The sequence below is a fragment of the Sus scrofa genome, chromosome 1, assembly GCF_000003025.6.
Source record: "Sus scrofa isolate TJ Tabasco breed Duroc chromosome 1, Sscrofa11.1, whole genome shotgun sequence".
Classification (NCBI taxonomy): Eukaryota; Metazoa; Chordata; class Mammalia; order Artiodactyla; family Suidae; genus Sus; species Sus scrofa.
This window is the reverse complement of record NC_010443.5, coordinates 239,911,566-239,939,268: the sequence shown is the minus strand read 5'-3', so window position 1 is coordinate 239,939,268 and position 27,703 is coordinate 239,911,566. Positions and strand designations below refer to the sequence as shown.

Here is a 27,703-nt window from a genome sequence, read left to right as displayed (position 1 = left end):
GGCTGTGGCGTAGGCCAGTGGCTACAGCTCTGATTCGACCCCTGGCCTGGGAACCTCCATATGCTGCGGGTGCGGCCCTAAAAAGACAACAACAACAACAAAAGTTCTTTATTAATTAGAGGCTGTATATTCTATGATATCGACCAGGATTCATGAAGCCATTTTCCTAATGTTGAACTTTTCAATCACCTCTGGTTTGTCACTCATGTAAAACAGCACCGCAGTGCTATTTGGTGCCTTGATGTATTTCCTCTGGGACACGTTCCTAGAAGTGAATCACCTGGCTCAGCTGGCACAGATTTTATAGGGACTCTTATGTATTCCGCTGAACTGTGGCAGCTATGGTTTGTGGCAGGTCTGCAACCATGCCTCTGTATCCTTGCTTACACAGAGGCAGTTCTAGGAAAAAGGCCACTTGCCTGAAAATTAATCCATAAAACAGCTTGGTAAACAAAATAAAACCAATAAAGTTTATAATTGTTCAAAGTCTAGTATTCAGAAGCCCTAGCCAACCAGGCCTAGCCAACCACTCCTTTCCAGAGAGCAATCAGGGACTTGATCATTAATCCCTAACCAACACCCATTCAATGGTTTTCTCTGACATCTTTGTTAATAGACTGTTTGCTTCCCCATCATGGCTCCTCAGGGGCTGGTACATGCCAGGTGAATGGAAAAAAGGAATTGACACTTGCCTGCCACCCTAACTTTTTACTCACACTGGGATGAGATGACACTATGGCGAAGTAGTTATAGTCTTCTTTCAAATCTTCCAATTTTCCATGGTGAGCTTTTGATACTTTTGTAAACAATGACCAAAAGGTATATAAATACATTTTATATATATATATATATATATATATATATGTTTCAGGTTGGTAACTGTCTATTGAATCCAAACCACCTGGTAGGGATTTAGGATGGGCATAGGGGAGTTCCCATCGTGGTGCAGTGGAAACAAATCCAACTAGGAACCATAAAGTTGCGGGTCCCATCCCTGGCCTCTCTCAGTGAGTTGAGAATCTGGTGTTGCCGTGAGCTGTGGTGTAGGTCTCAGACACAGCTCAGATCTGGCATTGCTCTGGCTCTGGCGTAGGCTGGCAGCTACAGCTCCGATTCAACCCCTAGCCTGGGAACCTCCATATGCCACAGGTGCGGCCCTAAAAAAAGACCAAAAAAAAGACAAAGGATAAATAAAAATAAAAAAGAATGGGCATAGGCTGTCAGTGCTCAAAGGCCCTTGGAAATGAGGGTGCATGGGAAGAGGAGATAATGTATCATTGGCCATGTAGGAGGGCATGGGGGACCTGGGGCCACAACTGGATCCATCACTGTCCACTCAGGAAGATGGGAACCACTTGGAGGGTTTGGGACAGAGGGGACAAATGCAGGTAATGGAGACACAACAGGGGAGAGGCAGAGAAACCAACCCAGCAGTGGTGAGGCAGTTAGCACTGGCAGGAAGCACCTACAACCCTGCCTACAGGGACAAGGGAACGGGTGGTATTCGCAGAGAGCAGGAGTCGGGGCCACCTAGGCAGGAGCTGGAACCAGAGTGGGCTTGTCCTGTGAGAGCCGGAGGTTGGAGGCGACTCAGGAATGCAACATGGCCCTTGTGGGAGGGATACCCTGGCTGCTCCCTTTCCCTCACCCTCTGACCTCCCTCTAGTTCCTCTTCCCGTTGATCAAACCCAGCCTGAAAGAGGATCCTGGAAATTGGGCCTGTAGGCGTCCGCCCCTCAGCCCTCCAGACAGGAAGTGAACATGAGACACGGAGGCCTAGACTGGGAGTAAAATAAACAGCCTCAGTTTTGGTCTCTGTGACTTTCCCTGCGACCCACCAGCACTGTAGGGACTGAATCACAGCATGGGGTCAGGGGGCCAGCAGTTTGACATAAACCAACTTTTGCCAGACTGGGAATGGGAAGATGAGGACTTGGCCAGGCTGTGCTGTTGATCTTGACGATGCCTCTAGACTCCATCAGCCCTGCTGAGCATGGCCACCCCCTGCCTCCCCTGTGGGCTGCTGCCTAAGTCAGAGTCTGGGAGACACCAGAGCTAACATGGCCCGGGCAGGGCTGGAGAGCATGCGTCTTTCCCTGGTGGCAACCTGTGAGAGGTGATCGCAGCAAGACTGTCCCAAGTCATACTGACTTTTCAGCAAAACCACTCTCTCCATTCTCCTCATAGGCTTCTTACCATCCACAGGAGCCAGACGGGCATCCAAGACCCTGGGCAGAGATGGATTCATGTAGCAGCCAGCTCTCCATAATGCAAAACTCCTCATCTTCCCATGACCAGGGCTTTAACGCTGCTCAAGGATTTTTTCTCCCACAGTTCTTAGACCCTCAACTACTCTCTGCCAGGCTCTGCCCAGCAGTGTCCAAACACTAGCCCAGCTGGATCTGGGATTCAGTTTCACTTTGAACTAATGTGTCCCAGACCAGACAATGTACTTTCTTGTTTGATTGCCAGAATTCTTTCCATCTTTTTTTTTTTTTAAGCCATATTGCATAATCAGCCTCATCTGCTTACACCTTAAATTTTCTTATGGTGGATGTGTTTCTACGCCGGGACTTATAGCAATGCATAGTGTCATTAAGCTGATTTTGTATATTCTTTACAAAGTGGATCTGTAGAAGCTGCTTGGAACACAGTTTGGTTGAAAAGAGATTTGCTCTCAGTTTCTACAGAAAGGTCCTCTGTTTACATATATTGCCTCCAAAATGTGTTGAGAAATCAAGGGTTTAGAACCCATTTTCTTTCCTTCATTTAGTCATTCAACAAAGATATATTTTGTCCAGGATCACTGACCCATGGAAACCACGTTGTTAAATGTAGACAAATTCCCAAGCCAACCCAAAGCCAATTTAATCTATGTGGCATGTGGTGGTATAAGCTAGCCTCAGAGCCTGAGCACTGCCTAGAACATGATACAGGAAACACGGACTTTGGGAAACCAATCCCCTAGATGCTGCCAAACCACAGTTCCTGTCCCACTAAGAAGAGAACATGGCATCACTGGGGAGTGTGCCCACCCCCATGCCTGCCCAGGGGGCTAAGGGGCTTTCTGCTATGTGGGTGGGCCGCACAGACAATTGGGCTGAGGAAGGAAGCTGGACTAATTTTTTTTAATGATTTTATTTTTTAATTATATTCGTAATATATGAACACATGCTCATTTTTAAGAATTTAAATAGTATATTAGAAGATAGTGTAGAGGAGCAGAAACAATCTGACTGGGAACCATGAGGTTGCGGGTTTGATCCCTGGCCTCGCTCAGTGGTGTCTGGTGTTGCCGTGAGCTGTGGTGTCGGTCGCAGATGCGGCTCAGATCTGATGTTGCTGTGGCTGTGGCGTAGGCTGGCGGCTACAGTTCCAATGCAACCCCTAGCCTGGGAACCTCCATATGCCAAGGGTGTGGCCCTAAAAAGACCAAAAAAAAAAAAAGAAAGATAGTGTAGAGCTATGGAAAGTACAGAGTCCTTTTTGACCGTTCCCCCAGCCCCACACCTCTTCCCAGACATGACCACAACTAACAAACATTTTAAATGCACTTGCAAACATACAGATGCATATATCTGTATAGTTTTTGGTTATCTTTTACATAAATGGGACCATCCTATATGTATTATTTTTGCAACTTGTCCTTTTTCACATGATGTCTTAGAGAGCTTCCCACAACAGGACATACAGGTCCACTGTATTCTTTGGGGGGGGGAAGTACACATACCATAAAAGTTACCATTTTAACCAATTTTTTTGGCTGTACCCAAGGCATGTGGAAGTTCCCAGGCCAGGGATCAAATCCCACACCACAGCAGTAAGCCACGGCAGTGACAACACCAGATCCTTAACCGGCTGTGCCACAAGGGAACTCCTTAACCATTTTTCAGTGTATAATTCAGTGGCATCAACACTTACATTTGCAGTGTTGTACAACCATCAGTACTCTTTCCAAAACTTTTTTTTGTTACCCCCAAACATAAACCCGGTAATCATTAAGCACTTATTCCCATTCCCCTCCCACTAGCCCCTGGTAACCTCTCATCTACTTCCTATCTCTATGCATTGGCCTATTCTAGACATTTCACATAAGCAGAACCATGTAATATTTGTCCTTCTGTGTCTGGCTTATTTCATTTAGTATAATGTCTTTAAAGTTCACCCATGTTGTAGCACGTGTGAGAACACTGCACTCATTTTAATCACTAAATGTTATTTCCTTGTATGAAAGCAGCATAATTTATATATCTCATAATGAAAATTTTGAACAGCTTTTCTCTATCACCAACAATGCTATGGTGAGCATCTTGGTACACAAATCCTTGTGCACATGTGAAACCATTTTCTAGGATCAGTTCCTACATGAGGATCAAAGGATTTAAGTGCTTAAAAATGTCATGTTAACATATCACCTTGTAAAAATGCAGTGCTAGTAGACACTACTACCTGCAGTGTATGTAAGGTGTGTATGTAAGTGCCTATTCCACACACCCTTACAGACTCTTAGTGTGCTGGCTAAAAAAAAAAAAAAAAAAAAATTTTTTTTTTTTTTAAATTTTATGGCTGCACCTGCAGTATATGGAAGTTCCCGGGCCAGGGATTGAATCTGAGCCACAGCTTTGACCTATGCCACAGCTTGTAGCAGTGCCAGATTCTTAACCCACTGAGCAAGGCCAACCCACTGAGCAAGGCCATGGATCAAACCTGTATCCTCGGATATACATCAGGTTCTTAACCCCATGAGCCACATCAGGAACTCCCTGCAGTCAGATTCTTAACCCACTGTGCTATGGCAGGAACTCTTATATATTCTTTTCTAAACTATTCTGTGCTCTTAATCTTTTTGTCTATGCCTAAGCTGCATGGTTTTAAATCCTGTAACTTTACAGTTTGCTTTGATATCTAATAAGGCAGCTTATTCTTCATTGATGTTTTAAAATCAAGTTTTGGCTTCCCTTGTGCTTATTCTCCTGATAATAGATTAACATTTGTTTAATCTGCATATTTAATTGGGATTTCATCCAATTTATAGACTAATTTGGAGACAAATGGCATCTTTATAGTAATCAATCTTCCCAGCCAGGAATATGTTTTTTTTTCTTCCATGCATTCAGATTTTTTTATATGAATTTTATGCTTTTGTTTATCTAGGCCTTCAGAATTTTTGTTTAGTTTTTTGTTTTTTGTTTTTTTGTCTTTTTTTGCCATTTCTTCGGCCGCTCTCAGGCATATGGAGGTTCCCAGGCTAGGGGTCGAATCGGAGCTGTAGCTGCCAGCCTATGCCAGAGCCACAGCAACGCAGGATCCGAGCCGCGTCTGCAACCTACACCACAGCTCATGGCAACGCCGGATCTTTAACCCACTGAGCAAGGGCAGGGACCGAACCCGCAACCTCATGGTTCCTAGTCGGATTCGTTAACCACTGCGCCACCACAGGAACTCCAAGTTTAGTTTTAAATATTTTGCTATTTTTTCCTACTGTTTTAAAAAAAGTCTTGGAGTTCCCATTGTCAGAACAAATCCGACTAGTATCCATGAAGATGCAGGTTTGATCCCTGGTCTTTCTCAATGGGTTGGGGATCCAGAATTGCCATGAGCTGCGGTGTAGGTTGCAGATGTGGCTCAGATCCCATGTTGCTGTGGCTGTGGCACAGGCCAGCGGCTGCAGCCCTGACTCAACCCCTAGCCTGGGAACTTCCGTATGCCGCAGGTACGACCCTAAAAAGCAAACAAAATTAAATAAATAAATAAATAAATAAAAGGTCTTTATTTCTCCATGCATTTTCTAGTTGGTTCTAGGTGGTACTAGGAAAGCTTTTAATAAGTGCTGAACTCACTTTTTAGAAGTTACGTTTTTTTCATGTTGATAATTTTGGATTTCCTGGTTGGCAATCATAACATCTGCATCTGGTTTTTTTGTTTATCTTTTAATTTTTTTCAGGCTCATGCAGAGTCAAGTAAAACCTGGCTGACAGGGAAATTCACTGAACTCAGATTGCTACTTGATGAAGAAGAAGCTCTGGCCAAGAAATTTATTGATAAAAACACACAGCTTGCCCTCCAGGTGTACAGGGAGCAAATCGAGTCCTGTGGGGAGCAAATCAATGTCATGAACAGTCTCTCTGACAAGGTCTGGAGTATCAGCCAGGAACGCAATCCTATACAGCTCCTGCAGGTAAGGCGGGGGTTCTGCCCTCACAGTGGCCACTGGCCACCACATTTCATCTTGGTTAGGGTGGCCTTGAACACTGTATTCACACACTGAGTAAATACACAGAGAACTGGCTTGTCAGCATGTAGACCTCCTTGCCCTCACCCAAGTGGTCAGAGAATATATATTATTAGGAAGATAATATATGTCTTGGACTACCTGCTAGCAGCCACCATTTTTTGAGGGCCTCTGTGTTCCAAGCACTTCCTATATCTTAGCTCTAATATTTATTAGAATTCTGCAAATTGGATAGTCCACTCCATTTTAGTAATGAGAAATTGATGCTCAGGAAGATGAAAGGACTAATCCAAGGTCATACAGCTGGTAGGTGGTAGATCTGAGATCCGGGTCATCTGACTCTAAAGCCACGAGTATCACTGCCCGGTCCTCTGCCTGTACAGTCTTAATTGAAGCATCACTCCTGGAGAGGCAGGTATCCTTGCAAGAGCTACCAAGCTGATTTCAAGAGCTGAGTCACAGTTTGCTGAAAGGGGAGAGAAGGATGGGACTTCTTGGCCACTAGGCTGTGTTAGAAGCTATTTTTTTTATTTGTTTTTCATTTTTATTTTTATTGTTTATTTATTTATTTATTTGGGTTTTTTTGTCTTTTTAGGGCCGCACCTGCCGCATATGGAGGTTCCCAGGCTAAGGGTCTAATCAGAGCTGTAACCGCTGGCCTACGTCACAGCCACAGCAACATGGGATCCGAGCTGTGTCTGCAACCTACACCACAGCTCATGGTAACGCTGGACCCTGAACCCACTGAGCGAGGCCAGGAATCAAACCCGAAACCTCATGTTCCTAGTCAGATTCCTTTCTGCTGTGCCACAACGGGAACTCCTGTTTTTCATTTTTAAAGTTTATTAAAGTATTATTAATTTACATTGTTGTGATATGTTGGAGGCTATTATCTTGTACTGAAGGAGAATCTAAAAACTATCCCCTGTGATATTGCTACAGTGAAAGCATATTGTTGACGGTGGTGTGGTGTCCCTGTCTTCAAAGAACCATGAGAGAAACTTCTCAATTGTGTCAGTACTCCTGTGCAGTCACCTGTGCACTCAGATTACTTTTCTTTTTCTTTTTCTTTCTTTTTTTTTTTTTTTTTGGCCTCCCCTAGGCATATGGAAGTTCCCAGGCCAGGGATCAGATCTGAACCATAGCTGTGACCTGTGCTGCAGCTGCAGATCCTTTAACCCACCATGCTGGTCTGGGGATTAAACCTGCGTCTCAGTGCTCCAGAGATGCTGCCAATCTCGTTTTGACACAGTGGGAACTTCTTTTTTCCTTTTTTGGATTACTGTTTTCCTCATGTAACTCTTCTTCTTTCTTTCTTTCTTTCTTTTTTTTTTTTTTTTTTTTTTGCTATAGCTTCTGGGAAGCTTAGAGCCAAATATGTTTCAAATAATTGGGATAAAACTTTATGGCATACAATTTGTGCCTCATCTCACTTTAGCCTCCAGCTTAAATATTTTTTAATATTTTTAATTGTTCTATTATAGTTGATTTACATTTTTCTGTCAGTTTCTGCTGTACAGCTTACATTCTTTTTTTTGGCGGGGGTGGGGGCCTCTTTGTCTTTTAGGGCCATACCCACGTCATATGGAGGTTCCCAGGCTAGGGGTCCAATTGAAGCTGCAGCTGCTGGCCTACACCACAGCCACGGCAATGTGGGATCTGAGCCACATCTGCGACCTACACCACAGCTCACAGCAATGCCAGATCCTTAACCTGCCCACTGATTGAGGCCAGGGATCAAACCCACGTCCTTGTGGATACTAGTCGGGTTTGCTAACCGCTGAGCCATGAAGGAAACTCCCTTTTTTTTTTGGTCTGCTTACATTCTTATCCTGGTTTTCTCTGGCTTCATTTTTCTCATTATAAAGGAAAATCTTGCAATTTTATTTATTTTTTTATTTTTTTATATAATTTTTTTATTTTCCCACTGTACAGCAAGGGGGTCAGGTTATCCTTACATGTATACATTACTGATCTTGCAATTTTAGATAACCTGTGTAAGATGTTTTGGAGACTTGTGGGATGAGGCAGGGCACAACTAAGTAAAGACAGCACTGAATTTAACCACAGATTCGCATGGGCTCTGGCTGCAAAATAGAACAAGACAAAAAGTCAGTACAAAACTAGTCAAGCCAGTCCCTGGCAGATATTTCCACTCTTGTGCCTTTATGTGGCCTTGGTCAATTCAGCCTGTATCTCAATGTTAAATAACAACAATAAAAAAAAAATTCTTAACAAAATATTCTGGGTAAGGTGCTCTTAGTCACAGTAGATACTGTACTTTAAGAAAGGCAAGATGGAGTTCCCATGGTGGCGCAGCGGAAATGAATCCGACTAGGAACCATGAAGTTGTGGGTTTGATTCCTGGCCTCACTCAGTAGGTTAAGGATCTGGTGTTGCCGTGAGCTGTGGTGTAAGTCACAGACACATCTTGGATCTGGCATTGCTGTGGCTCTGGTGTAGGCTTGCAGCTGTAGCTCCTATTGGACCCCTAGCCTGGGAAACCTCTGTATGCCATGGGTACGGCCCTAAAAAGAAAAAAAAAGAAAGAAAGGCAAGATGCACAAAGGGGTACATTTATTTTTTTTTAACATAATGATCTATTTTAGATATATCTAATGCAGAGGGATGCTTCCATGGAGAAGAATGTTATTCTTCCATCATAGATACAGTTTCAGGGCTTTGTTGTCTTGTTAAAGTTAAATCAGAGTTACTGATTTTCATGATTCATTATTCCTTCCATTTGCTAACTCATTTATTCATCAGATATACACCAAGCAACCTGATTGTACCAGGCCCCTGCTTCACATTAGGAGCTCATGGGTGGGGACACATGCTCAGAAACAGTTATTCACGCAAGTTCTGTATGGGGAATCAGGGAAGACTTCCAGGAGGAGGCGACAGTTGAGCTGATATGGGAGGATAAGGAGAAGCTCATTGGGTATTTACAGATGGACGAAGCAGAGAGGACACCCTAAGCAGAAAGGAACCCTGTGCATGTAAGAGCTTGGCAGGCTAGAAAACAACTGGGATTCAGCCTGAGTGGAGGTGAGCAGGGGTACAGGGTGGGGTGGTGTTGGGACATACAGCTGAATAAGGAGGCCAGGGTTAGTTGATAAAGGGTCATATATTTGGCCAAGAAGTTTAGACTTTGTCCTGTAAAGAGGACAGGGGCTAGGGGAGAGTTTTGAACCAAGGAATGACTTTGGTGACAGGATGGAGGATGGACTGGGCAGGCCAGGACTGGAGGCTAAAAGGGAAGCTGGAAGGAGACCACGGTATCCAGAAGGGAGATGATGGTGGGCTGGACCAGCAAAGGGGCAGTGGGGATGGGGAGAAGCAGGCAGGTTTGAGAGATGCAACAGGATTGGTGATTGGGGGAATCCAAGATAAGAGTTAGTTTCTGGTTTGAGAAGGGGGTGGCTATGGGACTGTTCTCTGAGTCTGCCAAGTCAAGAAATAGATGTGCCCAGTTTCATTCATTCATTTATTCCATCCTAAACATCTGTCGAGAACCTGCTATAGGCCCTGTGCTAGATGCCAGAGTTACCAAGTGGTGGCATCTGTCCCTCAGCCCCCTCCCAGTCCCATTCCACCCATCTGCCCTCTGGGCCACCCTCCTGCTAGCCCAGAGCTGCTCTCTGCCCTCCCTGCTAGTGCTCTGACTCCCTGACCAGCTCCGCCCCAGCCTTCTGGGTGTGACCTCAGCCCTGTTTCCAGGAATTAACCTTCTTCCCACCCAGATGAGGGTGGGCAATAGACAGGCACCTTCCTAGGTGGGTGGGGCTTGGAGACCATCCCACAGTCCTCCTAAGGCTCCGTATCCTTCCTGCTGACCACTGGGCCACTGTCCCTCTCTTCTGAGGCACCCATCACTTTCACCTTGTCTTGGGCAGCACTGCCCACTGGCCAGGGCCTGCTTGCCTAAGGCAAACTTCTGTCTTCTAAATCCTTGCCCAGGACAACCCTCCACAAAGTGCAGACAGGGCTCTCAGCTGCAAATGAGAGAGTGCATTGTAACTGTTTTAAACAAGAAAGGAGTTATTAGGTAGCTCACAGGAACGCCAGGAGGGCTGGAAAGTCAACATGAAAACCAGGTAACAGGAGTGAAGTTGAGGCCACGGCACAGGCTTATTCCACTATAGACCCCATGCTTCATCGCAGGGCAAAACGTTCCACTGACCCAGGGCCCAGGCCTGACAACACCTGACAGCTACACACTGCTATCACTACCCCACACCCAACTTCAACATGCCAAGTCTTGGAGTGGAGATGCCTTATCACATGCCTACATTCTGGGTGCAAGAAGGCTGGGACTGTTTTCTAACTTTTCCTTAGCAAAGCCACACTTAGCACAGGAAGGGTATTTAAAAGGCGCTGTGCAGGCAGAAAGCAGGACAGGCCGCCACTGTGGTGGGCACATGTCCTCAGCCAGCGTTCCAGCTGAGCTTCGAGGTCTTTGGCTTCCCCTTTTGGGACATGGTTTTCTGCTGCCTCCTTTGGACAGGCCCCAGGGGCGCCTTCCCCATGGAAACCAGCCCCTCTTTTTGTCCCTTTGTACCTCAAGCAGACCATTGTCAGTGTCTGTAAAGCTTTGGAGTCCTTTGTGAGGTGGTGGTCAGCCTGCCTCCTCCTGCAGCCCCTAAAGCCCTAATACACAGAATGGACCTCAGTGAACACAGCAGAGAGGAAGGGAGGAATCAGCAGCGCCAGCACTAGAACTGCCTTCCCAGGACTATTATGCTCCTGGGGACAGCCCAGGCTGGGGGCAGGTGCAGGGCAGGTTGGTCTTGCTCACAGGCTAGCTTTGCTCTGGGTGTGGTAGTGGAGGCTGGGACACAGCCTGAGCTGCCCTGACCCCCTTGTGCCCTTGCAGGAGTACATGGCTGCTGAGCAGCAGATACAGCAGCAGCTGAGTCTGGGGGAGCTGTGCCACCCCATGCCACTCTCCTTTGAGCCTGTCAAGAGCTTGTTTAAGGGCCTTGTGGACGCCATGCAGAGCCTCCTACAGACGCCACTGGATGTCCGCCTTAAGGAAGGTAAGTCACCGTGTGACCAACCTTGGGTCCTTTACTCCCCTGGGGCCTTTTAGAGACAACTGTGAAGGTTGCCATCCTAAATCATGTCTCTCCTACACGGAAGCTCTAGGCTGGGCAGTCAAGGTCTCCAGGGCTTGGGCCCAACCCGCCCTCCCAGCCTCACCTCTTACCCACCCTGAGACTGGGTCCTACCTCTGCTCCTGCCCCTCTCTTGCTCCTGGGGTTCTGCCAGGAACCTCAACTTTGCCTGTGCTGGGCCCCCAGCTGGAAGGGCCAACTCTCCCTCCTTTTCCTCCGCCTGGTCAGGACCCACAGCTATGCTCACCTGGGAAGCCTTTCCATGCCCCCGCTGGCTGCTTGCTTTCCTGGCCAGCCCCCCTATCCAGGGCCTGCTCCATCTCCTGTGAGTTGGATACCTGCCCCCTCCTCAGCCTGGAGAGCAAGAAACACTTTGAGTCCAGCTCTGAGGTCATTGCAGGGCCTGACACAAAGCAAGTGCTCAGAAATATCCATTCATTCATTCATCTCTGCTATTAGGATTCGTTCAGAACATGTATTGAGCCCCAATTATGTGTTGGGCACAGCAGCATACGAGACAAAGCTCCTGCCTTTGTGGTGTTTCATCTTTTAAGAGGAAGACAGACAACAAATGAATACATGTCAGCGATAAGAAGTGTCCTGAGAAAAATAATAAAGCAGAGTAAGAAGAATAGAGGGTGACCAGGAGGAAGAGTTATTTTATATGAGGAAGTGAGGAGAGCCTGCCTGAGGATTGTGAGCTGACCTGAAGGAAGGGCTGGAGAGCACAGTGGTCACATGATAGACTCCTCCTCTTCCTAACCCTGCCACCTCAGGCAGGGCACCTAACTTTCTATGCCTGTTTCCACACCCGTAAAAATGGAGATGATAATATAGTCCCCTCTCATTGGATGGATTAAATGAGTTCTTACATGTAAAGTGCTCAGAATGGTGTTCGGGCATAAGTACCCTGTGAGCATTAGCTATTATTGTTGCTTCTGCTTTCACATCTGGGGGGAAAGTCTTGTAGGCAGAGGGAAAAGCAAGTGCAAAAGTCCTGAGGCATTTTGAAGGAACAGCAAAGAGGGTGTCAACAGGAGTAGATGTGGGTGCAGGGAGGGAAGAAGAGAGAGATACCAAGGAGACTCCAAAGATTGTGACCCAAGCCACCAGAAAGAAGTTATCATGTTCTGAGATGGGAAAGAGCACTCAGAACTGGAGGGAATGGCCCTTTTGGCTCTGAGCAGCACCATGGTGGTTTGCAAGAGCAAATGCCTGATGAAAGGCAGCAGAAAGGGAGCTAAGAAGAAAGTGGTTGATCTGTTTTCTAAGAAAGGTTGGCCAGAGGTGACTAGGGCATTGGGAAAACCCTAGTCATGAGAACTCAAAAAACCAAAATTACATCTGATGGCCTCAAGGGTCGGCTGGATGTGAGCCTTGTTGATCTGCAGAATGATGAAGCTGCATTTAGAAAATGAGCTAGACTGAATATGTTCAGGCAAAAACTGCCTAACTTTCATGGCATGGATCTTATCCATGACAAAATGAGCTCCACAGTCAAAAACTGGCAGATCGTGATTGAAGCTTATGTTAATGTCAAGACTACTGACAGTTATTTGCTTTCTTTGCTCTGTGTTGGTTTAAAAATGAAAAACCCATTGGAGTTCCCATTGTGGCTCAGCGGAAACGAATCTAACTAGCATCCATGAGGATGAAGGTTCAATCCCTGGCCTTGCTCAGTGGCTTAAGGATCTGGCATTGCCATGAACTGTGGTGTAGGTCAAAGACACAGCTCAGATCTGGAGTTGCTGTAGCTGTGGTGTAGGCAGGCAGCTGCAACTTCTATTAGACCCCTAGCCTGGGAGCTTCCATATGGTTCAGGTGTGGCACTAAAAAGACAAAAAAAAAAAAAAACAAAAAAAAAAACAAAACCCCGCAACAATCAGATTCAGAAGATCTCTTACCCCAGCACCAGCAGGTCTGCCAAATCCAGATGATAAAAGCAAGACCCAAAAAAAACAATTTAAAAGAAGAGGTCAATTGGAGTTCCCACTGTGGCGCAACAGGATCCATGGCATCTCTGCAGCTCCAGGACACAGATTCAATCCCTGGCCTGGCACAATGGGTTAGAGGATCCAGCGTCACTATAGGCCACAATGTCAGCTTGGATTTGATCCCTGGTCAGGGAACTCCATATGCTGCAGGACAGAAAAAAAGAGAGAGAGAGAGAAAGGTCAATAAATTATTCCAGACAGCATTAGAGAAGACATAAAAAGTCTTGCCAGTCTGTTTATCTGCCCCATGATGTCTTTGTTAGAAAAGTAAAAGTGCTGACTGAAGAAACCCAGCTTTGAATTGGAAAAACTCATGGAGTTTCATGGAGAAGGCAGTAGTTGTGGGAAAAGTTACTGAGCTGTTAAAGTTGAAAAAGCCAATGTTATGAGCCACCAGCCCAAGAATCTGTTTAAATTCAGACTGTGAATGGTGACAAATAAAAAGAAATCTTTTTTGAAAACAGAGGGAAGAGGCACTGTGGTGAGTGCTGAGAGAGAGCGATGGGGGCCGGAGGGGCTGCTCCGATGAGGTGCTCAGGGAAGGCACCCCTGGGGAGGGGGGCATCCCAGCCACATGGGCAGAGGCCCAGGGTGAGGAGGTTCCAGGGGGAAGGAGACCTCCTGGAGAGCACGTGCCAAAGCAGAGGAAGACCTTGACAGATTTCTGGCACAGAGAGGAGGCCAGGGTGCCTTGAGCACAGTGAAGGGAGAGTGACAAGAGATGAGGTGGAGGAAGTTGCAAATCACCTTGTTAAAGTCTGGAGATCATAGGAAAAGAAGGACAGGGATGAGAAGCGAAGCAGAAGCACCACAGCACCCCCTGAGCCCCTCTGGGGCGTGGAGAGAGGCCAGGTCAGCACCTGGCTGCAGAGCAGGAGACTTCAGTGAGCCTGCAGTGTCTGTGGACTCATGGGGGGAGGGGAACACTGGGAGGGCAGTGGTGCTGCAAGACCCCTCATCTTCATCTCCCCCATCTGCCTGAGGAATTAACGAGACACAGCCAGGGACCAAGGGAGCACAGAGGAAGGAGAGAGTGATTCTGTTGAGAAACCAGGAAGACTTCTGGAAGGAACTGGCATTGAGCTGGGCCTTATTGCCAATGCTGCTGGGTTTCAAGCGTGGGAGAGAACAGGGAAAGGCATCCTAAGCTGAGACAAGAGGACACTGAAGTGTGTTCAGGACACCGTGACCCACGCAGCAGGGCGGAGCAGCGGATTTTCTTTGGCTGGTTTGTCAGAGCGGATTTTTCATCTGTGCATGGTGTTCCTCTTGTTCATAACTTGCACGGGAATTTTGGATACACAGTCTAACTGAAAATTCTTCTTGAGGTATAATATTTACAAAGAAAAGCCCACATCACAATCACAGCGGTCAATATATTTCAATTTAAAACAAAGAGAATAGTCAAATGTGGGGGAAAAAAAAATAGAATCTTAGCGGTCGGCTGCAGGGAGCACCACCACCTCTGGCAAGAAGATGCTCATATGGTTCCCCAAATGCAGTTCGCTTACATTTACATTCTCAGTGGTCCACTCCCAAAGGACTGGTGGTGGCTGCTGAGTCCATTAGAATAGCTAACACTTGCTCTGTGCCAGGCATTGTCCCAAGCACTTCCCACTGACTCATCCAGCAACTCCTCAGCATTACCCCATGTGGTAGATGCCTTCATTGTCCCCCATTTTACAGATGAGGAAGCTGAGGCTCATGGAGGTTAACTGACTTGCCCTGGATCACATAGTTGGTAGGGGTAAAGGCAGAATTCAAACAGACTGGTCCCAGAGTCTTGTGTTCTGATCCCCTGGAGTCTGCTTCCTCCCAGGCCATCACCCCTCATCCACCTCCAGATAAGGCTATTATTCTATCACAGGTGATACTGAGAAGCGCTGACTCCCACGAAGGACTCAAGGGGATGGGGGTCTTACAGCACCACTGTCCTTTCAGTGCCCCGGCCACCTCCCTACCTGTAGGTCCACAGATATGGCAGGCTCAACAGGCTGAAATGGCATCCAGCATCTTCCAGCCCCCAACCCCCAATCTGTGGCTGCTTAACTCTGATCTGCACTTCATTCCCCACTCCTAGCACAGTTAAGCCCTGGTCCTTGTGCCACTGCAGCCTATCCTGAACCTAGCCCCTTTTCTATCCCTGCCATCCCAGTTCAGGTCTGAGCCTCCCGACAGGGCCACTGTCTCCCCTCTCACCCTGCCCCATCCATTCCCCACCAGAGAGCACTTTGGAAATTCTTCTGCTCACATCTGTTCTCCCTCAAACACCTTCCATGGCTCCCCACTCTTTACATGCCACTCCCAGCACCTGTCCTTAATGTCTTTGCTCCTGCGTTATCCTCTCATGGGGAAAGCCTCCCATCCCTTTTCCAGGTGTCCAAATCTCCCCATCCTTTAAGGGCCAACTGAGGGGCTTCCTCCTCCATGAAACCTTTCCTGACCCATCAAAGTCCTGGAGCCCTTTCACTTCTCGTCTGCAATCTGGAGCATTCTCTGTTTTGAGTAGTGTAGTTCCAGCAAGCCCATTTCTCACCCCATTTACCTGACGGAGCTGTTGAAGACAGGGACCATGACTTAGGTCTCCCCTGAACTCTCTCTTACCTGAAGGAGACGTGAACATGACCTTTCTGAGGACTCAGCTTTAATTTCTTGTTTTCCATCTTTTTCCTGGAATTTGTGTATCTGCCATGAGACTGCCCCCTTCCTGAACTGTTGAATACACAGTTGATCCTCAGGATGCTCTTGGAGGCTGCCATCTCCTCCCAAGTCCAGGTTCACTCACCCTGGCCTGCCATTGCTGAATTTGCTTCCAATCCTAGAAAGTGTCTTTCTCTATAGATCTGAGCCTTGTCCTTGAGCTTTCCTGTGACTGTGAATTTGCACTTCCTACTTAAATTTGCATGCAGTTCTTGGGAAGAGATTATTCAAATCTCTAGCTCTGTAATATTTTTAGTATGTTTTGTAATTTGCACTGCTTGCATGAACGCCAGGCACTCATTTCTCACAATTTGTTGACAGACATGAACTGCCAGCTCTCCGGCTCTTCCAGTGCCAAGCCAGGTTCCTTGTTGAAAACAAGCCCCTCACCACAGCGATCGCTCTTCTTGAAATGTAAGAACCAGGAGAGGGGAGATGGTGAAAAGGGCGGTGTGTACCAGTGGGAGGGAGGGTCAATGAAGTGGAGGACCCTGCCCCCTTTTTTCCTAAGAGACACAACTTTGGGTTTTTAAACACTTTTAATCAGTTTTTTTAAAAAATACAGAAATAATACATGTTCACTGTAGAAAATCTGGAAAACAAAGGAAAAGTAAAAAACAAAGGAAAAGTAAGAAAATTGTTTATATCACTGGAGAGCTTTGGAAATTGTTCTGCTCACATCTACCCAAGCAGCCACATGTTAGTAGATGGCTGCTATTATTTGCCCTTTTAGCTGTCTTTGGCATACCTATATCTATATATTGGTATCTATCTATATATATACAATGATAAATATTTTATATATTTTTATACAAAGATGGTGTCATACAATAATACTGTTTTGTAATCTGCATTTTCCCTTACTGATATATTATGGACATCTTTGTTCCCTTAAAATATTAAACAGGTAATGCATGCTTCTTGCAAAGAATTAGAAATTACATATACCAAAAGAAAATAATTGCCTCCCTCAGAGATAAATGATATTAATATTTTGGCATATATTCTTTCAGACATTTCAAAAGTATATATGTGTATGGATTTTTTAAAAGGAGATATTGTAGATATTCTTTTATAATTTAAAAAATTTAATAGTATAGATTGAACAATTTCAGTAAATACAGATATTACTATTTTTAAAGGATTCGTGGTATTCTATTGAATATGCCACCTTTAAATCAGTCTTATATTGTTGGGCATGTAGGCTGCTTTACATTTTCATTTCTATAAACAGTGATACAATAAACTTCCATTCTTATGCCTATTTGGTGAATTAATGAATAAATGACTTAATACACCTTACTTCATTTTTGGATTTTTTTTTTTCCGGCCATGCCCGAAGCATGCAGAAGCTCCTAGGCCAGGGACTGAACCTGCACAAAGCAGGTACCTGCGCCACAGCAGTGGCAACACCAGGTCCTTAACCTGCTGCACCATCAGAGTGCAGCAGGTTAGATTTTTTTTTGCCAAGGAGTAATTTCTCAAAGTGGAATTACTGGACATGCATTTTAAAAAACTAACCTTTCTTAGAAATATAAAATACATAAGGAAAAGTTCACAAATCAAAGGGGTGCAGCTCAATGATTTTTTAAAAAGTAAACATTCTATAATTTCCTTCAGACCATGAAATGGAATATTCCGGCTCCCCAGAACCATTCCTATGCCAGTTCATTATCCCCAAAAGGTAACTGTGAGATTTATCCATCTGATTGCTCATAGCAGTAGTTTGTTGATTTCTACTGTGGTGTAGTATTCTGCTGTATGAGCATAGCACACAGTGTTACTAATGGACATTTTGGGCTTTTGCCTACAGTGAATAATGTTGCTATGTACATTCCTGTGCATGTCTTTTGATACACATATGTATGCATTTCTGCTGGGTATTTACCCAGGAGTGGGAGAAAAGGATGCCCAGCATAACCGCTTCATAACCGCTTCTGTGCAATGTTGTTCTAGATGCCCTAGAGAGGGCCTTGAAACAAGAAAAAGAAATGAAGAGTGCCCTGATGGTTCAGCAGGTTAAGCTGTCACTGCTATAACATGGGTCACTGCTGTAGCTCGTGTTCAATCCCTGCCCCAGGAACTTTGGCATGCCACAGGTGCAGCCAATAAATAAATAGGTGTTCATGTTGTGGCTTAGTGGTAATGAACCCAACTAGTATCCATGAGGATTTGGGTTCAATCCCTGGTCCCTGCTCATTGGGTTATGGATCAGGCATTGTCTCAAGCTGCAGTGCAATTCGAAGATGTGGTTCAGATCCCAAGTTACTGTGGCTGTGGCGTAGGCTGGCGGCTGCAGCTCTGATTTTGACCCCTAGCCTGGGAACTTCCACATGCTGGCAGGTGCAGCCCTAAAAAGCATGCGTGCGCGCGCGCGCGCGCGCACACACACACACACCCCAAAAAGAAAAGAAAAAGAAATGAAAGTTCTAAGGATGGGGAAAGGGAAAAAAGATCATGATTCACAGATGACAAGATGATTTACAGAAAATCCGAAGTAATCTATAGATAAATTAGTTACCAAGTGAATTTAGAACAGCTGCTGGGTGTAATGTCAGCATACAAAAATCAACTATACTCTATGTTTTGGCAATAAACAATTAGAACATGAAAATTATGAAAATTTAAAAACATTATTTTCAGTAACACTTTTTTAAAAACTCAGATTAAATCTAACAAGAGATGTACAAAAACTCTCTACAGAAAACTCCAGTGTTGTCAAGAAGATCATCTGGGAGTCTCTATTAAAGCTGAACATCCATATGCCTTAAGACCTAGACTTTTCTTTAATTGCATGTCTACATATGTGTATAATGCAACAAGAACTGTTATTGGGAGTTTAAATCATTGCCACTGTTATGGAAGACAATTCAGCAATATTTACCAGAGGCCTTAAAAACACAACCATCCCAACTGACTCTGTAGCGGCCAGCCTATGCCACAGTCACATGGGATTCAAGCTGAGGCTGTGACCTGCACCACAGTGAAGCCAGGGATGGACCCGAGTCCTCATGGACACTAGTTGGGTTTGTTACTGCTGAGCCATGACAGGAGCTCCCCAGCAATTCATCATTTAGGAACATATCCTACATAAATAATGAGATACATAAAGATGCATTCGTATTAGTGTTCTCAAAAGCTTTTTTGAAGGCCTAAATATTTTCTAAAGGTGGGAGAGGGGCTGGGTTAAATTATAGTTCATCTGTACATCAAAATCTTTTCTTTTTTTTTTTTTTTTGTTGTTGTTGTTGCTATTTCTTGGGCCGCTCCCGAGGCATATGGAGGTTCCCAGGCCAGGGGTCGAATCGGAGCTGTAGCCACCGGCCTACGCCAGAGCCACAGCAACGCGGGATCTGAGCCGCGTCTGCAACCTACACCACAGCTCACGGCAACGCCGGATCTTTAACCCACTGAGCAAGGCCAGGGACCCAACCCGCAACCTCATGGTTCCTAGTCGGATTCGTTAACCACTGCGCCACCACGGGAACTCCTGTACATCAAAATCTTAAGGTCACCATTAAAATGTTTTTATAAAAGAATATTTGATGTGGTAAAGTGTTCATAAATACATCAGTAAATTTAAAAAGCAGATTACCCAACAGCCTGTATGGTATGATACCAATGTTAAGGAAAACTATTAAAGGGCAAGTAAAAAAAAAAAAAAAAGGGAAGGATATTACAATCAGGTGTAAAGGGTGATAGGATTTTTTAAATTCAATTTTTAGAAACTGGCAACAAATTCTATGGTGCAAAATTCAAGCGGCACAACGCGTGTGCAGTCAAATGTTCTCTCCTTCCCGTGTAGCCGCAGTTCAGAGGCAATCGGGGTTAAAAGGGTGGCTTTCCACCTTTCCACGGGAGACTTCCGTGTTTTCCAGTTTTCTACCGCGAACCTGTGCTGGGCTAGCAGGGTCTGTCTCCAGGGGGGGCGGGGCGTGGATACGGCCCCGCCCACCAGGCGTGGCCCGTTTTCCCCGCCCCTGCAGACGCGCGCACGCCCACGCTGGAGCCGGACACGATGCACGCGCGCCTGCGCCTCTCCGCAGACCGCTTGACCGTGCGCTGCGGTCTCTTCGGCCGCCTGGGGCCTACGCCTACGCTGTGTTTCGACTCGCTGTGGCAAGTGCTGGGCCGCGACTGCTTCGCCGCCGGCCGCCACTACTGGGAAGTGGATGTACAGGAGGCGGGCATCGGCTGGTGGGTGGGCGCGGCCTACGGCTCCCTGCGGCGCCGCGGGGCCTCGGCTGCTGCCCGCCTGGGCTGCAACCGCCAGTCCTGGTGCCTCAAACGCTATGACCTTGAGTACTGGGCCTTCCATGACGGGCAGCGCAGCCGCCTGCGGCTCCGCGACGATCCCGACAGGCTCGGCGTCTTCCTGGACTACGAGGCCGGCGTCCTCGCTTTCTACGACGTGTCGGGCGGCATGAGCCACCTGCACACCTTCCGTGCTGCTTTCCAGGAGCCGCTCTACCCGGCCCTGCGGCTCTGGGAAGGGGCCATCAGCATCCCCCGACTGCCCTAATGGCCCAGACCTGCGTGACCTGCGTGCCTGCCTCTCCGAGGCTCTGGTCTCACCGGATCCAGACGTGGCTAGTCTACTTCCTCTCTATGCATTCCACTCCCCCACCAGTCATGGCCTGTGCTTTGAACAGTTCCTCTCCAAGATGGGTTAGTTTCAAACAAGCCCTAAACACATGTCCTCTGCTGCTGCTCTCTCACCCAACCTCCCCTGGTCGTATAACCAGGGCACTTATACTACACTGCTTTTAGTCCAGGTTCCCGAAGGGACACACCCATAGTTGAGACCTAATCATCCTGACCATGTCAGAATACATTATGCTCAGCCCCAGATCATTCTCCCCCCTACAGCACCCAGAACGCCTGGCACATGGTAGGCACACAATAAATGTGTGAATGAATGAGAGTCGCTAAGACTCTTCTATCCCTTAACCTCAGTTGGATCGGCTTCCTCCTCTTTATTCTACTTCAGCCTGTCCATGTCACCTCCCTTAGGAGCAGCTGCAAGGGCTTAACACCTGGAGGTCTGAACCCCTTTCCCTGTGCATCCTCCACCCTACAGCCTGAGTGACTTGCCTGAAACCTCACTTAACCTCTTAGAACTATCAAAAGATTCCCAAGATCTATAGGGGAGAAAAAAAGCACTTTACCTTAGCATTCAAGGCTTTTCTAGTCCGCCCCAAACTACTTATCCTCACCTAGCTCCGACTGCTCTTCTCAGAGACCCTCCAGTCAGAACTGTGTGTCACACAGTTCCACCTCTACACCCTTGCCGTCACACAAACATAGAGGAAAGCCTTTTCTTCCTTTTGCCTGTCTTCCCTGGGCTTAAGTGCCCCAAGACTTCTCCCCAGGCCACAAGAATCTCTCTGTGAGGTCCACAGTCTAGGACCTGTCTTTCCAATTACTTGGGAAGATTTCTAAGGGCAGCTGTTGTCCTATATCTTTCCCTCCCTGAAAAGTTCAGAAAGTCCCTTTCCTCCTGGGCAGTGCGTGAAGGACCACCAGTTGGCTATCGTTGAGTCATGAAACAGCTGAACTGGGAAGGCCTCACAGATCACCCAGTCTGACCTCACTGTACATTTGGGGAGAATAGGATCCTAAAAGTTGCTTAGAGTCACCCATGGTGATTAAGGGCTGGACCATCCACCCCATCTACCCCAGCCTCCAGGCATGTGTCTCACTTGCCTCCCTGGCCCGGCCCTTGAGGCCCAGCTTTCAATCTGGGAGATGTTACTGCTTATTCATTTCTCAGGGGATGTTGGGAAGAAACCAGCAGGTGACTGTTGCTAAGCAACCATGGGCAGTTTTCCCAACTGTTTTAGAATCAAAAGGAGAAGGAACTATGAGTGGGGTTTGGGCAGCCCAGGCATCATTATGCTCCTCAGAGTCGGATGTTGCCAAGGAAACCCAGAGAGCCTTGCTTTCCATACAATAGAGAAATGGAGAAGGCCAAATCAGCAGGACCTCCCAGGAAGGTCAGCTCCTCCAGTAGGGAAGTTAAGGCCTCTTTCCAGGGTCTGTGCCTCAGTTCTGAAGGTTGAGCATCCTGTTTGTCAAATTCCTTAGGTGGTTTGGGGGTTATACCATGTTAAACTATCTTAGGTACATGGTAAGAGGGCAGTGGGTAGGATAAGGAAATGCAAAGCTGAATCTCCCTCAGCATTGAAACAGACTTGGTGCAATAATTAGTTTGAACCATATAAAACTGCCAATTTCCAGTAGTTTGGGGCCGCAAAATGGCATTTTCATATGGTGCAGTGTAATATAAGTAGAATGCAAGGCGGAAGTGGCTTTAGTTCTACCCAAGTCATCTGAAACTCGAGCTTGGAGAGATGTCTAAGTACTATGCTCCAGCTTTACTGAGAAAAGGGAAATTCTCCTGGGGGTGGCCCAATGCTGAAATCTGACAGGCAGAAGCATTCCTGACAGAGGAAGATGAGCACACTTGACCCCACGTCTCTCTTCATCCCTGCAAACCCAGACTTGTCCCCAGACCCACAGCCATAGCAGCCAAGTAAAAATACTTGCTGTTTCCTCAGGCACTGCTCTAATGCTTTACAACTATTAACTCATTTGATCCTTACATCATCCCTAGCAGGTAGAAAGTTATTCCATTGCAGACAGAGCAAAATTGAGACAGAGAGTAACTTGCCCAAGGTTACACAGCTAACGGTGGAGCTGGGGGTCTGTGCTTATCCCTCTGTTCAGGTGAACAGGGCCAAGTCTCTAACCAGTGCCTACTTGCCCTGGCCTCTCTCTTGCTAGGCCTGTGATGCTTTGCTTTTGCCCGGTTACTCTATGGGACTTGAGTCTATCTTTGGTGATTATCTTCCATGGGCTCTGAGAGAGTGTATTACACTCAGAGGCAGATTTGAGAGTTTGGGATTCATGTAGCAAAGACAGAGCTGGACTACAAGGGATGAACACTGGCTTTTGTCAAAGGCCTGTGCTAGCCAGAAAACTGCAGTTTTGGTCCATAATTGTGACCTCAAACTGGTCACTGTACTTCTCGTTTACATCACCTATAAAATGGGGTTAATGACCCTACCTACCAGTTCTGTGAGGCTCAAATGAGCCAGGGGATAATGAGCTTGCCTTAAAAAACTACCCTGCTGTACCATGGGAGGTCCTATAAGCACTCGCAGCGGGGTCCTTGTTGGGCCTGACACGGTGCTGAGACAACTGCCATTCCTAGCTGCCATCTGGCAGTGGCAGGAGTTGTTCTCAGCAGAGGCCTGAGCTTCCTTGGGGGTCCATGTCTGTAAGGGGACTGACTACTTATTCTCTTTCAGACTTGAGTCTGTAGAAACTTCTTGATTGATACAGGAAGTTGCTGGCAAATATTTTTAAGTGACAGCAACTTTCCAAAACATGGTTTAATAAAATACAAATAGCTGTCCCTTTTAACCATGTTCTTCTTTGGGAGTTCATGCTGCTTCAAGTACACAGCACGTAGGCCTGGGCAGGGCCTTGCTCCTCTCCCATCGCCTCCACAACTTTCTTGCCACAGTTCGCTGGTCCTTGATTGAACATCTCTAGTGATGGGGGAGTTCATTATTTCTGAAGATAATTCACTTAAGTTCTTGCTTATGTGGAAACAAATCCTGTCTCCTAACTACTCTTATCCAAGATAGTATTATGTGGCTTCTGGCAACTTTTTAGCAACATTGAAGCCATCTGTGGTCACTGACTAATTTTTTAGAGATTTCAGGGATCCTCCCTGGCCTACTGCACCATCTCTTCTGTTTCTTCAATTCCACTCTGTCAAGGAGCAGGGGACAGTGATGAGAGCCTGGTGGAGGCACAGCCTAGCAGAGGGCACACAGGGGTGGCCCTGCAGAGCCAGGGCCTGGTGAGCAGGAGTCTATGCTATGAGGGGGGGACAGCCGGCCCGAGAAGCCAAGCTGCATAGGAGTAGGGGGCCCAAGGTTGAGTCCACCATGTCCCGCTCTGAAGCGTTCCTGGGCCTATAAAATACAGTCCAAACTCAGCAGGCTTTTAAGCCTTTGCTTCCTTCCTGATACCTTTGTTTTTTGTTCTTTTTAGAGCCGCACATGCGGCATAGGACGTTCCCAGGCTAGGGAGCTACAGCTCGAATCGGAGCTGTAGCCACAGCCACACCAGATCTGAGTCACCACAGCTTATGGCAGTGCTGGATCCTTAACCCACTGAGTGAGGCCAGGGATTGAACCCACGTCCTCATGGATACTAGTCGGGTTGGTTACTGCTGAGCCATGATGAGAACTCACCTGACCACCTTTGAAATCCCTTCCTCTCCACTCGGCCATTCCCTGCCAAACCATCACTTGGTGATACAGGGTGCTTCCCATGCCCCAAATCTCACAGTTCCTTGCTCCGTCACTTCTCAATGTGCAGCACAGCTGAACTAAAGTGCCACCTCCTCCAGGAGAGCTTCCCTGGACAGCGCCTCCTCTCCCATCCCCATTCCCATAGCTCCCAGGACTCTTGGGAAACATCTCAGCAGTTCACCCATGCACTATTTGTGGAGGTACCTGCACCCAACAGCTGGGAACGCCAACAGGCCCTTGGACCACCTGATGCCTGTCTGGGCCCAGCACTGCTTCTCCCACCTGGTGGGCTCAGGGACATACGTGTCCTAAACTTGAGCTTCCCAACCTGAATGGGCCAGAGCTGTGCCCAGAGAGCCATCCATTCTTCTGCCCTCAGGGCCCGGCACAGCATAAGGTGTCCAGCTGCTTCTAGCTGCAGGCAGCCCCATGCTTTACCCTCACTCGTCACACATAGGCTGTCATTTTTTCTGTGTGGCCTGATGGGAAGCGTATTTGAGAGGATGGCCCCCCCACCCCGCTTCCCTGGTCTCTCCAACACATCACACGGTCCTCTACCCAAAAGGCAGAGTGAAGACCTGTACCTTCAGTGCCTCTTCCAAGTCTGAGCCTCACTGGCTCCTGCCCTCGGAGGGGAATCCAGCTGAGGTCTACAGAGTAGCCTGGGTCCTGCTGACAGTCCAGTCTGGTGGGACCCGGAGGCAACTGTCTGGTTCCCTGCTAGAAACTACTTGCTGCACATTCTCGGTCAGAGCCCAGCCCAGGCCCTTCTGTCCTTTTCTTCAAGACCCACATCCTGTTTCCAGGCCCTGGAACACATCCATCTAGTACCACACTATGTCTCTTCTTGCTAGGAAGTTTTAGATATTTGCTTTAATGCCATCTCTGCTGTTATACAAAAACGGGCCATGGAGTCAGAAACTGTGATTGTCTACTCATGACTGTTTATAGGGAGAACTAAAAGGGAGTAAGCAGCAGCCAGAAATGGATGCTATCATACTCCAGCTCTTAGCATGTCAATTTTATGGATTCTCTTTGACACATGAGAACAACCTGGATTTCTACCCCACCTCACCCACACATACAAACAGGAGTGCCTGTCCAGAAACTGTTCTGGGAACCATAGGATAGGGAGGCCCTATCTTCACAAGAAACTCCACACCAGGCAAATGTACCCATTTGAAAAGAGACTCAAATACACGCTTTGAAACAAGAGGAATTATATAGCCAAATAAACATGAACAAAGATTAAGAATTTGAAAATAATCTCAGGATGGGTTCAAAAGAACAAAGAGGAATATTATATGGAATTACTGTGAAAGGTTCATGCTGCAGTTGAAGGAAGTACAATAGTGGGGATCTTTTTGGTTAGTGGGTTTTCAGTCTCACCACGAGTCATGGAAGGGCTGATTTCAGCATCTCCACCCTAGTCACAAGTCACCACAGCTGCAGATACATTAAGCCCCACACTCATCTTCAGCTCGTGCCTCACTGCACCTGTCACCTTCTAACGTACTGTGGTTTACCTACTATGCTCACGGCTTATGGTGCACCTGTCCCCATCTGCATGGAAGTCCCATAAGGAAGTGATTCAGTGCTGTATCCTCAGGCCCCCATGCAGGTCCTAGTAGGCCCTCCATGTTTGTTGAAAGAAAGAATAATGCCATTTCCAACTCTCTTTGCTCAGAGATTAAAGAACGCTTTGGACATTTCTCTGCCTGCAATACATTCTGACCAACCCCTTCTCTAATGCCAAGTGATCGCTCTACAGCTAACTAGATTCAGTCCCAGGGTGGGCAGGGCATAAGGAGGGACAGCAGGAAGGAAGGGAGATTTTGGGTCATTACGGTTGGCTTTGCAAGCAGGAAGAGGGAAGGCTATGAAAAGAGGGCCCACATAGCTGGTGCTCCCCTCTCTGTACCCTCACTGCAACTGGAGGGTGATGAGATGCTTCTGAACCCACCACCCGTTCTAGGCCAGTCCACTTGAGGCAGGGGCTGCCCATATTTGCTCTCTATATCCCTCCAATGGGCTTGACCCAGGGCCTGGCCCAAAAATGTCTGCTATCTAGGTGGGGAAGGATGAAAGCCAGGCCCCCGGAGACCACCCCTCACGCCCCACCTCACCCAAACATACCAGCAAGGCAATTTGGAGAATGGCATTTTATTTTAAGACTTGATTTTTTTGCCATGATTTTCTACCGATTCTTCCATGATGGTATCATCTTCTTCAATAGTGACCAGGACCTTCTTGCCCACCAGACTAAAGATGTCTTCAGGAGGGTAGCCTTTGGGTTCACCCACCTTCACAGTGAGCATGTCCAGTGTTAGAACAGTGCCTTCCGGAATTTTCACTTTGGCCACCACAGACTTGCCCAGCTGTGGATAAAATTAAGACTCAGTGCCAGCCTCACAGAAGTAACTAGCACACAATGCTTTATCCCCTGATCAGTTTTCTTGCACAAGGTACCTTGAGAACAGAGACTCAGTTTTCCCCTTTGGTGCTAGAAAAGTATCTCACACACAGCAGGGGCTCGGCCAGTGTTGTGGACTCAGAGACTCAGAGGAGCCTTTACAATAAAGGGCTCAGGATATGGAGCCAAAGCAAACCAGATCCGAATCCCAGTAAGCCAAGACTGAGCTTCCCTGTAAAATGGGAAGTAAGAGTGCCTCTATCTTGTCAGACGACTATAAGGATTAGTAATAATGTGTGTAATCTACCTGGAATAGAGAATGCTCGCAATAAATAAAGATTATGATTACTTTTGTCATTGTCTAGTTTGGAATCTTTTTTTTTTTTTTTTCCCTGTTTTTTAGAGCTGCCCTTGTGGCATATGGACGTTCCCAGGCTAGGGGTCAAATTGGAGCAGTAGCTATGGGCCTATACCACAGCCAGAGCAATGTGGGATCCAAGCCAAGTCTGTGACCTACACCATAGCTCACGGCAACACCGGCTCCCCGACTCACTGAGCAAGGTCAGGGATCAAACCTGCATCCTCATGGATACTGGTCGGATCCGTTTCTGCTGCAGCACAACAGGAACTCCCAGAATCTCATTTTATTTTTATTTTTTGGCCACCCCATGGCATATGGAGTTCTGCAGCCAAGGATCAGACCCCAGCCGCAGTCACAAACTAAGCCACAGCTGCGGCAATGCCGGATCCTTAACCCGCTGCCGGGCTGGGGATCAAACCTGCATCCCAGGGTTCCCAAGAGGCTGCCAATCTGTTCACTCAGTGGGAAATCCAGAACCACATTTTAAACATGGGGAAACAAAGGTCCACAGAGGGGGGTTAACCTAGCTAAGCTTGCAAGAAGCCAGGAGGAGAAA

At 47.0% G+C, this 27,703-nt stretch overlaps 2 protein-coding genes across 4 annotated transcripts in view; one reads left to right on the top strand and one right to left on the bottom strand.

The window, feature by feature from the left end:
* Positions 1 to 27,143, top strand: part of TRIM14 (tripartite motif containing 14) — a 32,957-nt gene extending 5,814 nt beyond the window's left edge. For all 3 annotated transcript variants that reach the window (XM_003122031.4, XM_013993686.2, XM_005660266.3), the window contains 4 exons: positions 5,945 to 6,178; positions 11,109 to 11,271; positions 16,365 to 16,457; positions 20,030 to 27,143. In XM_003122031.4, the coding sequence (XP_003122079.1) occupies positions 5,945 to 6,178; positions 11,109 to 11,271; positions 16,365 to 16,457; positions 20,030 to 20,565 (1,026 nt within the window). In that variant the 3' untranslated portion in view covers positions 20,566 to 27,143. The remainder of the gene's footprint in view (positions 1 to 5,944; positions 6,179 to 11,108; positions 11,272 to 16,364; positions 16,458 to 20,029) is intronic.
* NANS (N-acetylneuraminate synthase) overlaps positions 26,542 to 27,703 on the bottom strand; it is a 30,744-nt gene continuing 29,582 nt past the window's right edge. Inside the window, 1 exon segment of the mRNA NM_001185139.1 lies at positions 26,542 to 26,751. Coding sequence (NP_001172068.1) covers positions 26,542 to 26,751 — 210 coding nt within the window.